This window comes from Phascolarctos cinereus, unplaced genomic scaffold (assembly GCF_003287225.1).
Source record: "Phascolarctos cinereus isolate Bilbo 61053 unplaced genomic scaffold, phaCin_HiC Scaffold_4;HRSCAF=312, whole genome shotgun sequence".
Lineage (NCBI taxonomy): Eukaryota > Metazoa > Chordata > Mammalia > Diprotodontia > Phascolarctidae > Phascolarctos > Phascolarctos cinereus.
In genome coordinates this window covers 661,500,936-661,517,788 of record NW_027555847.1, presented here as the reverse complement: position 1 = coordinate 661,517,788, position 16,853 = coordinate 661,500,936, and the positions used below count along the sequence as shown (strand labels likewise).

Sequence of the window (16,853 nt, the reverse complement as noted above, 5' to 3'; positions counted from 1 at the left end):
CCTGAAGAAGTGAAGTAAATTGTTTATTCTCCAAAAGCTAGATTTGAACCCAAGTTTCCTGATTCCAAATCCTGTTTCTTTCTATACTCCATGATGCTTCACAGTGGGGCAAACACTTAACATTTTGGGTGAAATGTAGAAGGCCTTTAGTAAATATTTAGTGGAGGTGGGAATGCTCCCTAAAGTCTTTCTTTTATACCTACTTAAGTCTGGGGGTGACCCTGGGCTCTAAGGGATCATTCCAGAAGTGAGAGAGGAAAAGAAGAAGAAAGGAGAGACACACACAGAGAGGCAGAGACAGAGAGAGAGAAGGACAGAGGGATAGGGAGGGAGGGAGAGAGAGAGAGAGAGAGAGAGAGAGAGAGAGAGAGAGAGAGAGAGAGAGAACAATTCTGGCAAGTCCTCCTCCCAAGCTGGAAAGGTTTCCACCAGGCTTTGGGCTTGCCATTGGGGATCAGACTGGATGAGGCCACATAAGCTCATCTCCAGGGTGGCTGCTGTGTGATGAATTTCTTCATATTCATCTTAGCATGGAGGGATTGGGATCGACATCATCAGAAGGCACAGTTATGCTGATGAAATCATGGATTCCTTTGAGTGTTAAAATAGATATTACTTACAGCCTCCTTGGTTTTAATTTTTACTTTGCCTTTTAGTGATTGAAATAGCATTTATTAAGGATGCCTGCAAAATAAAAATGGAGATCTCCTGAATGAAGCCCGAAAACACCAGGATGGGGATGATTAATTGCTTGGTTATGATTGAATAAGTTTCATAAGGTACAGACTGAAAACAGACCCTTGCAATCAAAGGTCTTCAGACTTGATTCATTGCCCTTAAAACATTCCCCATTTACAATGAAAATTCCATTTCTGTTCTCAGAGATTTTTGAATAGGCTCAACATTTTAAAGGCTGGGAACAACACATAAATATCCGTGGCTTATCCCGATCTATTTTATATTGACTATTTAAAGCTGGTGCTGGGGTGAGAAGAGACCTCAGACTCCTCAGCTCTCCATTCCTTACCCTCCTGCCTATCTTCTTCTCCCACTCTGTCCCCTATCCTCCCAAACTCTCTCCTGTCTCTCTCCCACCCCCACTTCCTGGCTATCTATGTCCTTCCTCCTACCCCCATCTCGATACATTCTTCCTTATTTCTCCCTGCTCCTCCCCTTCAACCTCTCCTCTGTTTATCTCTTCCCCCACCCTGCCCCTACCAATCTCTTCCCCTCCCTTCACTCTTCATCTTTTTTTCTTTCCTAAGCCCCCTATCTTCTCTCCCTCTCAGCCCTTTTTCATCTGTTTCCTCCCCCATCCTCTCCCTTACCTATCTCCCCTAATTCTTTCCCCTTTCTCCCCATCATCTGGCTCTTCTGGGCCCTGTGGCAGAAGCACACCTGTACCTATCTCCTAGAGGGAGAGGGTTACCTCACCCAAAGGTTGAGGGGGTGCTCTGCCCTCTAAGGAAGAGCCCTTGTGCCTCTTCTGTGTCCATCCCTTCACTTCTTCTGACTTCTATACAGGTACATGAAAGGAGGGAGGGCAAGAAGGTTGCTCAGCCCTGCCCCTAGAGCCTCATGCCTCCCAACCTTCATACTCCTTCAACCGGAATGAGATCCCAAACTTTTCCTTCCACCTTTCTTTTTGTAGAGTTCTGTATGGAGTCTCACTTTCTATGAAAGATCTCTCCTTTGCAGAAAACTATATGGAAGTTCTGTGACCTTCTTTGTAGGGTGGAATCTCATATTCTTACTGGCTCTGGATGGGCATTCTCTTAGGCCTGGTGCAGGATAATTAGTTATTTTCCCTGTTTGTGCAGGTGGGAAGCCTGTTCATCAGCTTAGCATTTCCACGCCTGTCTATGCATAGTGTGGATATACTCTCTAATGTTTGTGATCTTCTGACACCTTACATCATCCTCATCCTCCCCATCCACCTACTCTGAGATCCAGTGACACTGGTCTCCTTGCTGTACCTTCCACAGATGCTCCAGGTATTTTCTCTGCTGTCTTCCATATGTGGAATGCTATCCCTCCTCGTCTCCACCTCTGGGCTTCCTTCCAGTTCCAGCTAAAATTCCACCTCGGACAGGAAGCAATTCCCAATCCCTCATAATGCTAGTATCATTCTTCTCTTGATCATCTCCAATTTATACTATATATATGTCTTATTTGTACAGAGTTGTTCAGGTATTTTTTCCTCCATTAGAACATGAGCTCCTCGAACAGGGACTGTTTTTGTTTCTCCTTGTATTCCCAGTGCTCAGTACCCTGCCTGACACATAGTAGGTGATTACAAATGTTTATTGACTGACTGACAGAAAACTCAGAGAGATTGAGTGCCTTGCCTAAGGTTCTCTAGGCAACAGTGGGGATGGGAGTTGGGAGATAGGATCCAGGACCCAGGAAAGCTCTAATAAGAGCATTCTCTGTGACTAAATAATATGGCTTAGAGAAAAAATTAATAGCTTTGATGGCACTGACCTAAGACTTTTTAAACACCTTGTAGGTATTTCTAGAAGTACTATGTACCGGCATTGCCTTATTGGGGGAAAGAATAAGTATTTCTTAAACACCTACCATGTACTATGCATCAAACAGTGCACTAAGCACTTTACAAATACCTAGTCTGATCCTCACAACAATCACAACAAAGGTAGGTTCTATTGTTATCCCTATTTTCAGATGAGGAAACTGAGACAGATAGGTTAAAAGACTTGCCTAGGATCATACAGCCAGTAATTGTCTGAGGTTAGATTTGAACTCAGGTCTTCCTGACTTCAGGCCCAACACTCTGGCCACTGCTCCATCTAGCTGCCTATTGGACATAGGCTCATTTATTTAAAGCAAGACGGGTCTTTGCTGTACATCAAGTCCAATACCTACAGGGCAGAGTCATGGAGACTGAAGTCCAGAGAGGGTAAAGCACTCAGAATGGACACTGATTGCTTGACCATCATTGAATAAGATTTAGAAGGTACAAACATGCAATAGAGACCCTGGATTAAAGGGTCCCTGGCTTGACTCATTGCCCCTAGACCATTCTCCACTTACAGTGACACTCCATTTCTGTTCTCACTGGCTCTAAATCAGTTCAACATTTTAAAGGATGGAAGCAGTAAAGCTCCCAACATGTAAATACCTAATGCCTTGTGTCACATGAGAATTAAGTGACAGAGCTCTTCCTGCTGCATTGTGTTGCCTTCTCACAACAACCCTGGAAGGAAGGTGTTGTATAAGGAAACTAAGTCAGAGAGGTGAAATGCTTTGCTCAGGGTCACACAGCTAATAGGTGTCAGAGGCAGGATGTGAGACCACATGTGGCTGACCATTTAAATAAGTAACCAGGCCATCAATTAGCTTGTTGGGGAAAATATGACCAGTGAACATGAAACAGCAACATAAAGCAGAGGATAAAATTATGGGCCACTTTCAGTGGTTTCCTGTTATTGCAAAATAAGATGCAAATTCCTCTGCCTAGCATTGAAAACCCTTCACAATCACAAAATATGAGTTTTAAGAGACCCTCAGATTCTCAGACCCAGCTCTGAGCTCTCTTCTCCCCATTGAAAATCTCAAGTTGGGTGTCTCATAGATGTCTTAACATTACATGTTAACAGCAGAACTCATTGTATCATCTCCAATTACATGATATCCTCTAAAATAAAGGGTGCCGCCATCGTATTAGTTACCCAGACTCACGGCTTAGTTGTCTTCTTGGATAATTCATTTTCAATCACTCCCACATTGCCAATCTGTTGTTTCTACCACCATGACATCTCTCGAATATAACACCTTATCCCCATAAACACAGCCTCGGTATAAGTCCTCAAAGCTTCTACCACCAACCTAAAGCCTCACATCCAAACCTCACAAAATACCATTGGTTTGCCTCCCTGCCTCAAGTCTGCTCATTCCAGTCCATTCTCCACTCAGCGACCAAAGCATGGGTCTAAGTCAGGGGTGGGGAACCTGTGGCCTCGAGGCCACTGTGCTCTTCTGGGTCCAGCTTTTACAGAACAAATCCTTTTATTATGGGGATTTGTTCTGTGAAGTTTGGATTCAGTAATCTGAATTGAGAATCTAGAAGGCCACACATGTGGTCTAAGTATTCCTCTATTCAATAAACTCAATAAACTCCTTAAGGCTCTTTGAGAAGGGTTTTGCCTTCCTTGATTTTTCTTAGACCACTTAGCTTGGGCTACTCTTTTTGCCCTCATCACATTTATCTTAAGTGATACTCATTTGAATTCACATTTTAACTCTCTTCTGTGGTCTGGATTCTAGGCAGAGCAAGAGTTCAGAAATTGCTTAGAAAGTATTATGGGTTGGAATGATTCAAAATTCATTGGCTCCATTTAATCTAAAGTTCTTCTAATCTTTTTTCTGTGGAAGAAGAAACTCATGTACTTTGCTGGTGGGGGATCGGCACGGCCACAGGCAGGCATGAGTACATCTCTCCTCCTCCCTATTCAGTAAACTCCATTGGGTCCCTATAACTTCCAAAATCCAATAGAAAAATTTTATAGTTTCCAGAGTCCTTTATAACCTGGCCCCTTCGTACCTTTCCTGTCTTATCACATCTCAGTGTCCTGCATTTATGCTGCCATTTAGTGACTGGTCTCCTTGTTCTTTCTCACACAAGACATCTCCTAGTGTTTTCACTAACTGGTCTCCATTCCTGAAACTCTCTTCCTACTCATCTCCACTTTCTAATTTCCCTGGCTTCCTTCAAGTCTCAGTTAAAGTCTTATTTTCTTCAAGAAACCTTTTCCAGTTTTCAAATTTTAGTGCCTTCCCCTGAGATTATCTGCAGTTTATCCCGTTATCTATTTCATTTGTACAAAGTTGTCTGTGTATTATCTCTCCCATGAGACTGTGAGCTCCGTGAAAGCAAGGTTTGTTTGTGTTTTGCTCTTCTCTGCATCTCCAGCACTTACTTCAGTACCTGGCATGCTGTAGTTGCTTAATAAATGCCAACTGACAGACTGATTGACTCTGTGGGAGATAGTGAAGAGAGGAAAGTTTAGGTTGGAGAGACATAGGCTGTTGGGCTTGCTCTGGAGAGCCCCACAAGTCCACAGAGCCAGATGGAACAGATGCCCTTATTGCTTCCCTATCACTTGATCTGAGTGGACCACATTTGCTAAGCAATTTCTAAAGAGAAGAAATGATATTTCTTGAAAAAGGGGAAGAAAAAGCACTTTCTCATAAACTCTTTACACTTGGATAAAAGGATGTTAAAACACAAGAAATTGATAGCAATGCCCCTAGCTTGTCAGGCCCCACCTGTCACACCCAATACCATTAGAGCCACAGAGATCTGAAAAGAAGTTGGGTTGGAATGCGGAGGGTGGGGTGGAGGGTGGGAGATAAGGGGTGGATGGCCTGAGCAGCACCCTGCTGGCGGCAAATGTTCAGAGATACAGAGGAAGGCCTCCAGGTGTTGGGTTGATCCTCTCTGGAGGATTCCTGGAAGGACAAGAATGTGGATCTCAGAGCACAAGAAGGTGTGGCAGGGGGACCCATTTGAACAGAAGCCCCTGAAGGCAAGGGCGGTTTTTGCCTTTGCTTTCTGTAGTCCCCTTTTTCAGTGTCTAGAACATACAACATGAAATATTTATTCTTGTTGATGGAGTGAGTGAATGTGCCAAGAAAGCTACCTTTAAAAAAAAGCCAAGCCCTCAGCTTCCTCTGTCAGCCTGTCTTCACAGACCTCCTTTCCATTTATCCCCTTCCCTTATTGTACACTGAGGGCCCACTTGCACACGTCCACAGTTTTGTTTTGTCTTTATTTTTGATTTACTGCTCCAGACCTGCGACCTCATTGGTGCTAGGAACTCCCAGTATAGAAACTCCCTCCATAGTGCTGATCTACAACACACCTGCAACAATGTAATCTTAACATTTCGTGTCACAGGCCTCCTGGGCAGTCTGATGAAGTCTATGGACCCCTTCTCAGAATAAGGTTTTAAATGCATTAAATAAAAGACATGGGATTACAAAGAAAGCCAATTATATTGAAATGCAGCTATTACATTTAAAAAGCAAGGTCGTGGTTAATAACTCCTGCAAAGTTGTCTAGGATTGCTGAGAGGTTAAGCAATTTGCCCATGATTATATGACTGGTAGGTGCCTGAGGCAGGGCTCAAAGCTTGGTCTTCTTAACTCAAAGGCCGGCCCTCTATCCACTGTGCCATGCTGCCTCTCATTGAATGCATAAGTACTGGACTAAGGGGCAGCCCTGGAGCCTGGAGGACTTGAGTTCAAATCTGGCCTCAGACACTTGACATCTACTAGCTGAGTGATCCTGGGTAAGTCACTTAACCCAGATTGGCTGGCAAAAACAACAACAAAAATAGCAGACCAGACAAATATCTTCTTTAAGTGACATCCCAATGAGCCAGGATTTACAAATGTATATATTATTTGGGATTGGGGCTTTCATTGGCTTTGTAGACACAATCACAGCTTGTTATAACATCCATTAAAATTTAAAAATACCTTTGCCAAACAGCTCTCTATATCAAGGAACTGTTGGATGAAACTCAATGTTATATTAGCTTCCTCACAGAGCCTTCCTCTGGTGCATCATCTGAACATGAAGGTCACTATAGCTTCTGGAATCTAAGCCAGCAGAGTTTAAGTTCTGATTAGTCCCAAAAACCTATAAAGACTTGAAGAACAGGCCTGGTGATAGATCATGCCTGTTATCCAAAGACCAGCCTAGGTAAGTTCAAAGAGGCTCATTAACAGAATGCTAACCACCAAGTCATTTTGTTTTCTTTTATTCTTGGCCAAAGAATTCAGAGACTAATTGCTAAGGCATGGAGGAGTCATGCTCTCCATTGGAAATACAGCACTGGAAAGGAGTATCCACATTGATGAAGCCAGACATCTTTGGAAGCCTTGGAGATAGCCCTTAGAATCCGAGGATCATAAATCTGGAATTGGGAAGAACTACATATAATCCAATTTGCTCAATTTTATACATGAGGAAACTGAGGCCTGTAACTGATGTTTCCAAGGTCTCATAGATAATAAGTATAACACCTCACCAGGCTTACTTTTTTTCACTCATATTTGCTTTGGAAGGTCCTCCTGAGGGCAGCTACTACCTCATGTTCTAAGAATAACAATGTGGGTCTAATACTCCCCAAACTATACTTCGAGTCTCCACTAAATGTGCTTTCCCTTAATAATTAGCCGGTAGATGAGTACCATTTGTTTCAATGGCCATGAAGGCAGCTGAAGCAGGCACTATGAAGCACTCAGAGCTTGGTCAGACATCAAACACTCCCAATGGGGCCAGCTCGGTGGCGCAGTAGGTAGAGCACTGGCTCTGGATTTAGGAGGACCTGAGTTCAAATCCTGCCTCAGACACATAACACTTGCTAGCTGTGTGACCCTGGGCAAGTCACTTAACCCCATTGCCTAGCAAAAAGAAAAAGAAAAAAATAAAATAAAAAATAAACACATTGCATCCTAGACCATCACCAGTCATCCTTGCTTTTGTCCTGCCACTGGAGTTGGTGGCTCCTGAAGAGAGAGTTAGGCTGATGACTTTGTGCAACTCTCCCTTACTTAAATCCAATTCATGCACGAGTCAAGACAACACCTGTGATAGCATCGGTCCCATTTGGAAATGAAGGACAAATAACGCCAACAACAGCCAGTAGATATAATTAGCTCTTAGCAAAGACATTTACTAAGATGGCATAGTAAGAACAGAAGCTATAAAATATGTCACACACCCCTTCCCAGTAACTTGGGGAACATTCCCATTAATACAGTTCACATAGCATCTGTGGAAAGAGTGGGCACAGATTTGGGTATGATGGTAATGAAACATACACGTAGGGAACATGAATGTCCAAGGCTACTCACTAGTCTAGTACTCAAAGACCTGAAAGTCTTTTCTCTCCCCCTTGGGTCCAGCATCTTTGATTGGTGGGTTGCTCAACTAGGCCCCCGGGATCTGTTTCTTTCCATAGCTTTAGTCTCAACTGTCAGGATTAGCTTTCTCTCTCTCTCCTCTCTCTCTCTCTCTCTCTCTCTCTCTCTCTCTCTCTCCCTCTCTCTCTGTCACTTTTTGGTGAAGCAATCAGGGTTAAGTGACTTCCCCAGGGTCACACAGCTGGGAAGTGTCAAGGGTCTGAGGTCAGATTTGAACTCAGGTCCTCCTAACTCCAAGGCTGGAGTTCTATCTACTGTGCCATGTAGCTGACCCAGGATTACCTTTCTCTTGAATCCATAGCCAGATCTCTTTTCTGCTGTAGGAGGTACCACGGCCCAAAGCTAATGCTAGTCTTGAACAACAAACTGCCCATCAGTATCTTTGTCCATCTGGAGTATGTCTCTGCTTCCTCCTCACTGTACCTTGAACATTCTCATACTGACTCTCCAACTTCTGGATAGGGTTTCTCCTTTCATAGGACAGTAGCTTTGCTGCTGGCCAATAATGGAGGAAGAGACAAATCTCCTTCTCCTCTTTCAGAGGGTCTCCTCCATAGGTAGCTCTTTTCCTGAACTCACCAGAACCCCAAAATTCATCTAGAGTTTAGCCACTGAAAGTCTTTTTCCCCCCCTTAATATAAATTTATTTATTTTTAGTTTTCACTTCCACAAGTTTTTGAGTTTCAAATTTCTCACCCCTCCCCCCCACCCCAAGATGGCATGCATTCTGATTACCCCTTCCCCTGGTCTGCCTTCTCTTCTATTTCTCCCCCCTCCCTTCTCTTATCCCCTTCCCCTTCTATTTTCCTGTAGAGCAGGATAGACTTCTGTACCCCATTTACTGAATTTCTTATTTCCCAGTTGCATGTGAAAACATTTTTTTAAAACATGTGTTTTTAAAACTTTGAGTTCCAAATTTTCTCCCTTCCTCCCTCCCCACCCACCCTCATTGAAAAGGCAAGCAACTCAATATAGGTTGTACATGTGCAGTTATGCAAAACACTTCCTTAGTAGACATGTTATGAAAAACTAACTCTATTTCCCTTAATCCTATCCTGCCCTCCCATTTATTCTATTCTTTCTTTTGACCCTGTCCCTCCTCAGAAGTATTTGCTTCTGATTACCTTCTTTCCCAATCTGCCCTCCTCTCTATCACCCCCCTGCTCTCTTGTCCCCTTCTCCCCCTATTTTCCTGTAGAGTAAGACAGATTTCCATACCCAATTGAATGTGTATGTTATTCTCTCCTTAAGCCAAATCCTATGAGAATGAGATTCCCTCATTCCCTCTCACCTTCCCCTGTTTCCCCTCCACTGTGAGAGACTTTTCTTTTCTGTTTTTTTTTTGTGAGATAGTTTACCCCATTCTACCTCTCCCTTTCTTCTCCGAGTATCATCCTCTCTCATCCCTTAATTTTATTCTCCAGATAGGACCCCTTAATCTTCGACTCACCCTGTGCCCTCTATCTATCTATATATACATACATACAGTTTTTTCCCTTCAACTACCCTAATACTGACAAAGTTCTCATGAGTTACAAATATCATCTTTCCATATAGGCATGTAAACAGTTCAATCTTAATAAGTCCCTTATGATTTCTCTTTCCTGTTTACCTCTTCATGTTCCACTTGAGTCCTGTATTTGAAAGTCAAATTTTCTATTCAGCTCTGGTCTTTTCATCAGGAATGCTTGAAAGTCCTCTATTTCACTGAATGACCATTTTTTCCCCTGAAGAATTATACTCAGTTTTGCTGGGTAGGTGATTCTTGGTTGTAATCCTATCTCCTTTGCCCTCTGGAATATTATATTCCATGCCCTGCGGTCCTTTAATGTAGAAGCTGCTAAATCTTGAGCCACTGAAAGTCTTAAAAAAAATGTCCAATTTGTGCTCAATGATGTTCCCTGGAATTCTTTCAGTCAATAATAATAGCTAACATTCATATAATGATTTAAGGTTTACAAAGCACTTTATATGCATTATCCCATTTGATACAGCAACCCTGGGAGGTAGGTGCTATTATTATCCCCATTTAATGGAAGGGGAAACTAAGACATACAGAGGTTAAATGACTTGCCCAGGGTCTCATAGCTACTAAAAGACTGAGGCAGTCATTTAGGTTTTCCTGACTCCAAATCCAGTCCTCAAGCTACTGCTCCACCTAAAGATTTTAACACTTCATAAAAGAATCAGTAGGTTTTAACACCTTCTAACCTCTGACATCTACTCTGTGTTTTTTGTGACTACGTCAACTAGGCCAAGTTCCCCTTACCCTTCTAACCTCCGATATCTACCTTGTGTTTTTTTGTGACTATATCAACCAGGCCAAGTTCCCTTTCCTACATATAAGCATTATATGTAGGATAGGAAAACAGGGCCTCTGACTTCAAAGTCAATGTTCTTTCTACTGTATTATGTTGCTGCTTCAAATGATATTTAATTACCAAGTGGCATTGACAGCCATTCTCCCGACTGGGTTCAGCTCCAAAGATCTGGGTCCTGGGAATTCCATGCTCACCCTGGTGATTTACATATATGATGTCTTTCTGGGTAAAAACGCAGAGTAAATGCTGTTCTTTCTATGGTTTTCCAATGTCAGTGACCTTCTATGCCTCAACTTTGTTTTCCTCTATGGGGCAGAGCCAACTCATTGTAATAGAGTGTGTGGATTTGTTGATTTATTGAAACAGAATTAGCTCTGAGCCCCTACTCATTGGAGAACTGTCTCTTCTCAATTTCCTATATTTCACTGAGTGCTGACCACATGACCTTGGCATAATGGCATCAGCTCTACGCAGAAGCAGACAAGTGTGCTTGCATATTGGACACAGGATTTTTACTCCACATAGAGTCAACAAGCAAACAAACTGTATAGTAAATAATAACTAGCAACTGTCCTGCATACCATTTCTATGTCTGGGGAACTTCTGGGATAGAAGATGTTCATATACCAAGTGTCTGGGAGTCCACCACTCTCCTAGACTCCAGAAGTTCCCAAGACATAAGAACTAAACATAGTTAATGTGTAGTTTGAGTCCTTCCTTCAGTGGACAAAGGAGTATAACAAGGTTCAACGTCATTCCAGCAGGGCTAGTCCTTAGGCTCTGATACAAAACCTCTGGAAAGACTCTGAATGTGGAACTAACAGCAAAGGGAATTAACTTGAGAGAAGATAGTTTTTCTTGGTCTTGTCTCATTGATAACAGGGACCTCTGATCTGTTCTATAGCTCGTCCATCACAGAGCAGGGTGAGTGGACTCTGAGGTTGGACCAGGCAAGAAGAGACTGGCCACCACCATTGCCATGATATTTTTGTCCAGCTTAGAGCACAATTCCTTTCTGACATAGCTTTGTTATGTTGTTTCCTCTGAATATAGGTAGCCCTTTGTCTTAATCTGTGTAGGGGATGCCTGGTTTGGAAACTCCATTCAGCAAGAACTGATTGTGTTAGAGAGTTACATGGGGGCAAACAGGGGTAAAGTGACTTGCCCATACTCACAGAGGCAGTACTATATTAGGAGCAGGACTTGAACTCAGTGTTTATGACTCTGAGACTGGTCCCCTATCCATCAAGACATGCTACCTTTTATAGGGCACTTTTCTTTTGGGGGTGATTAGATTAGTTAGGACAAAATAAAAACAGCAAATTATAAATAATAACTTTCTCATATAATAATAATTGTAACCAATTTATATATAGTGCTTTAAAATTTATAGAGCACTTTTTGAACATTATCTCTGCAAAAACCCTTATTATATATCTGCTCCTTTCCTTTATTGCATGGGGTTTTGATGTGATAATTGAAAGGTGTGGAATGGATAGAAGACCATCTTTGGGGTCAGGAAAATAAGCTTCAGGACCTGTAGGAGACAAATATAAGCCATGTGGCCATGGACAAATCCTTTAACTTGTATGTGCTTGCAGGCAACTGTCTGTGCTTATCAGTTGCTGTTGGATAGAGTTGCAAGGACAGGAGTTTCCTCGCAGGTGAAAAGATAAATCTAGGCTTTTAAAATATCTTTTATGAGAGAAACTAATATTCATCCAAACTGGTCCTTTCAGTATAACCGGACACTTACAGAAAATGCTTTTGGATGAATATTATAATGATGCTCATGGTCCTTTTCTGGAATGGGTAATTTCTCTGAATATCAAATCATGTGATGTTTCTGAACTCAAGTAACAAAGCTACTTCAACTATACCAAGAAAACACAGCCTTCCAGGCTCCTTGAGAAACTTCAGATGATAAGCAGATGGGCAGCTAGTTTCCTCTTTCTTATCAGTAAACGGTGAAGAACAACCATGGCTGGGAGTCAGGGCTTGCCACTCTGGGGTAAGTGTTCAATAACTTTTTCTTTTCCAGTTCGGACTAACTGAAAAATGTTCAGCTTGTGAGCTTGAAACTAGGTCTTCCTGACTCTAAGTCTGGTCTATAGAAAATGTATTGTCTTCATTATGTACCTCAGAGGATCAAGCAATTCTCATCCCTTTCAGCATGTGTTTTGTGTTACCATGATGGCTATCTATGCCCTTTGGACTTCCTTGCTATTGCATAGACAGGCAACCTTGCAGCTGCCTATGATTGGGCAGTGATCAATGTAGCTTAACCATCAACCCCAGATATGTTGGAGTATTGCATCCAACTGTAGGAGAATTGTTTATATGTTTTAGGAAGGACATTGAAACGTTCTAAGGTGTCCATTGTGGGTCAAAAAAAAAAAAGTAAGGAGAGCACTAGACACCAGTCCATGAGTGATACAGTTGAAAGAACTAGGAATGAACAGTTTGGAGATGAGAAGACTTAGCAGAGATATGATAACTAACCTAAACTTTGTGAAGGGTTGTCATGTGGGAAAGAGATAGGACTTGTTTCTCTTGGCCTCATAGGGCAGAAATAGGAGCAAAGAGTAGCAGGTACAGATAGTCGGATTTCAGTATGATTTAAGGAGTCAGATTTCAGTACTATTTAAGGAAAAACAATGAGAGCTGTCCAAGAACGGAAAAGGTTCCCTCAGGAGGTAGTGAGCTCTCCATCAGTGAAGGTCTGCAGCACTAGCTCAATGACAGTCTGTAGGGAATATACTGTGGAGGAGATTCATGTATGGGATAGACTAAATGGTCTTTGAAGTTCCTTCCAACTCCCAAATTCTATGAATCTGATTTGATGCACCTTGGATTTTCATGTCATTATTTTAATTCTTAAATTCATTACTTGACCCAGTCTCCTTTGGTTTTCCATGTGGGTATATCTCTTCCTATAGAATTGTCACTCATTAGTGCATTATAGTGGGAAACCATTTCATTAGAAGTTGAGGGGACAAGTCATTTTTCATATTTGCATCTGCAGTGCTTTGCCATCTTCATTGTTTAGGGTTTTATTTTCTATCAGGGCTTGTGATTTTATCAGTGTAGGGAACTTCTGCTGAAGAAACTCCTCACAGAAAAGGAAACTCAGCAAGCCATCTGTAACTCAGTCTTGGAGGAGAGTTGCATGGGGACATCAAGAGGAACAGTGACTTGCCCAGAGACCCATAGCAAGAGCATATCCAAGGCAGGACTTGACTTGAAACTAGGTCTTCCTGACTCTAAGTCTGGCCACCTATCTGGTATTCCATACCGTCTTTCATCTTGAGCACAATAGGCATTTAATAAATGTTTTTTGAAATTAACTTGAAAATGGAGTTAGAAAAAAGTCCCCAAATTTCACTTCTGACTTCCAATCATTGAAATGTTGTACCCTTGCATGATTGAAGTAGAAGGCACCTTATATTTGGAGAAAGTTCTAGGTATGAATCCTGGCTCTTTCACTTTCTAGCCCCATGGCAGCAATTCATTTCCTCTTTCTCAGCCTCAGTTTCTTCATATGTAAAATGAACCAGTTGGATCAGATAATTTCTAAAGCCTCTTTCAACTCTGACATTATATAATTCTGACATTAGGGATCTATAAAAATAGATCTTGAATAGAGCACGGGACATGGGGTCAATAAGATTTGAGTTTGGATTCTAGCTGTGTGACACTGGGCAAGTGATTTGGAAGCCAAGTCAATGTGGCCTGAGGCCATCAGGAAGCCCCATCAAAAGCAACATAGGTTAAGTCTTTGCTCCCTGGCCTTTGGGGAAAGAACTAACTTGGCCTATATAATGAGGGTAGGGGTAAGGTGGAGGGACTCTGGAAGATATTGATCCAATCACAGGCTCCTGATACCTATGGGTCTGGGGTTTAGCAATCCAGAATATGGACATTTTGAGATTATGGCATTATATTGCAATTTTTAGTCAAACTCAGAAGTGGTTCCTAGAACTAGCTACATTTCCAGCAAATCTTCAATGTTATCGTTTTGTCTGGCAAGCTGAGAAGGGAGCTGGGTTAGGAACTTCAGCATAAAAGTAACAAACCAGGTCAGATCATATAGGAATGGGCCAGATTAGGTTGTTACGGAACCAGTAGTAGCAATTATTTCATTAACATACTTCATTTTCAACTCTTCTTGCCCAGGATAGGCATTCAAGTATATGAAGTGTCACTAAAGCATGAAAATACCAATCAAAAACATGAATTACACAAAACAGCATAAAAAGAATTGCGATTGTCCATTTTCTACTATTTAGTAATTATTAGAAGAAACAAAAATTGTACATATTAAATTTAATAAGGAAGCAACCAAGTGAAGGGAAGTATTAGAGTGGGGCTTTGTTGCTGTTTTCTATTATCTGACACAGGAGCACTTGATATCCCAGATGACACATGGGATGCCACAGTCCCCCATAGCAACCTACCCCAACTTGTTTGTTGTTTGTCCTTCATTCTCCAAGAGGACCATGACATCAAGAAGATAATGCCAAGTGAGGCAGGGCTGTGCAGAGTCACCAGCCTCACTTTCTCCTCTGGAGCCATCTGGGTCCAGTGGCCAGATATAGATGAAGATGACTGGAGAGGGCCCTGCACTAACTTGTCTTGCTTTTCAAAAGACTCCAGTTGTTACTTTACCTTTAACCAGAAAGGGAGTGTACTTCATGATTTTGCCCACCAGATGGCATGATACACCAAAAACCAGCCTAGTGAATCTGTCAACGACTTTGAGACATGACTAAAAGATTTTCTGTGAGGTTGGTTTAAAAAGAAAAAGGCATGAAGAAACCTCTTGGGGATCCAGCTTCAGAATCAATTTGAGATCAAGAGGAAAACTGGCTCCCCACCCCTGTTCAAGAGTATTAAAATATGGACATCTCTATGGCTTCCCCTACTTTGCTTGTCCAGGAAATTTCTTCTCTCAATTTCTAGCAATCAATCAATAAACATTTATTAAGCACCTACTATATTCCAGGCCTTGCGCTATGTTGATATTAAACAGGCAATCAATTTTTCTGCAGCCACATGGTTTATTCTACATAGCAACATTTCAAAGAAATTGTCCAGTGGTCCCTTTCATTGGAATGCTTTGTCCAGTTTTCAACTAAAATAACCTACCATCTTCTTAGGGCTATGGAAAAGCTAAAGCAAGAGGCTCTTTTTTTGTGACCACATTTCTGTGGGCTCTCTCCTTTAGATGTCATTCCAGTAGACTTCAGTCTGTGCTTTCTTTGCTCCTTCCCTCCCAACCAGAAATGAGCAAGGTACCCTTTCCCTGCATTCTGAGTCAGCTAGGGCAGGACTTTCACTTCTAGTCTATTCTTCCTTATTTATCTTTCTTTACTGTCTCTGGAGAAAGGGAATTGAGGTGAGGGAATTGCTTAACCTCAGGGATTTGCCATGAAGGGAAGCATGCTAGGTAACTTACCAATACAAAAGAAAGGCAGGTTTGGGATATGAGGGACATACTGAAAGCCCCAGGTTCCATCCCAATTCTCCTCTTGGGGTTTAGCCATGAACCACACAGCATCAGTTGCTTTTAAAGTATGACCTCCTAGGAGAGGTGTCTAACTCGTGGCTACTGCAAATGGCCTGAAAAACTCCCAAGTGTAGCCAGGACCAGATTAAAATATAATCAGGAAATGTTTAATAAAATAAGTGAAATTACAACACAACATAGATAACATTAATTTGTAGTCTTCTAAATCATTATGCAACCAGCAGGGAGCTGTATCTATTTAAATTTGATACCATTATCATGGACTGCCAAATCAGGATTGAGAGCCTCTAGCTTATGTATTCTGTGAATTATGAAATGTCCTAAGAGCTGCATGTGGCCAACTTGGGCACAATAATAAAGAATGGACACTTTCTTTTTCTTTTTTATTTGTGAGGCAGTTGGGGTTAAGTGACCTGCCTAGGGTCACTCAGCTAGTTAAGTTTCAAGTGTCTGAGACTGGATTATGAACTCAGGTCCTTCTGTCTCCAGAGCTGGTAATCTTTCCACTGCACCACCTAGCTGCCCCCGAATGGACACTTTCTAAATGAATAAGGTTTAATAATAACAAAAAACACCATTGCACAAGGGAAAATCTATGTAATAGATGGAGAACACTAGAGGAAAAAAATCATTTTCATATGGAAAGAAGAAATGAGAGAAGACACTCTCAGTACTTGCTTACATAGCCAATGGGGAAAGGCAGGCTGGTGTCTGTCTGCTTTATGTGCCCATCTGCTCTTCTGGAATAGTCTCTACTAAGTGCTGGAGATACAAAAAGAGTCAAAAGACAGTTCGTGATCTCAAGAAGCTCACAATTAGATGGGAGAGTCAGAAAGCAAATAAATATGTACAAACATGCTATATACAGGAAATAATTAGTGGGAGAAGGCACTAGAATTTTTTTTTGTAGAAGCACAATTTTATTTATTTTTTTAATATTTCACCTTTTTAAATTTTTAAAATTAATTTATTTTGATTTATCAACAATCACTTCCATATGCTTTTGAGTTTAAAATTTTTCTTCCCCTTCCTCCCCCCCCCACCTT

The 16,853-nt window shown here is 41.7% G+C and overlaps 1 protein-coding gene across 1 annotated transcript in view; it reads left to right on the top strand.

Moving 5' to 3' along the window:
- Positions 1-12,254: 12,254 nt before the first annotated feature.
- Positions 12,255-16,853, top strand: part of LOC144456590 (adhesion G protein-coupled receptor E2-like) — a 52,045-nt gene continuing 47,446 nt past the window's right edge. Inside the window, exon 1 of the mRNA XM_078151813.1 lies at positions 12,255-12,288. Coding sequence (XP_078007939.1) covers positions 12,258-12,288 — 31 coding nt within the window. The 5' untranslated portion in view covers positions 12,255-12,257. The remainder of the gene's footprint in view (positions 12,289-16,853) is intronic.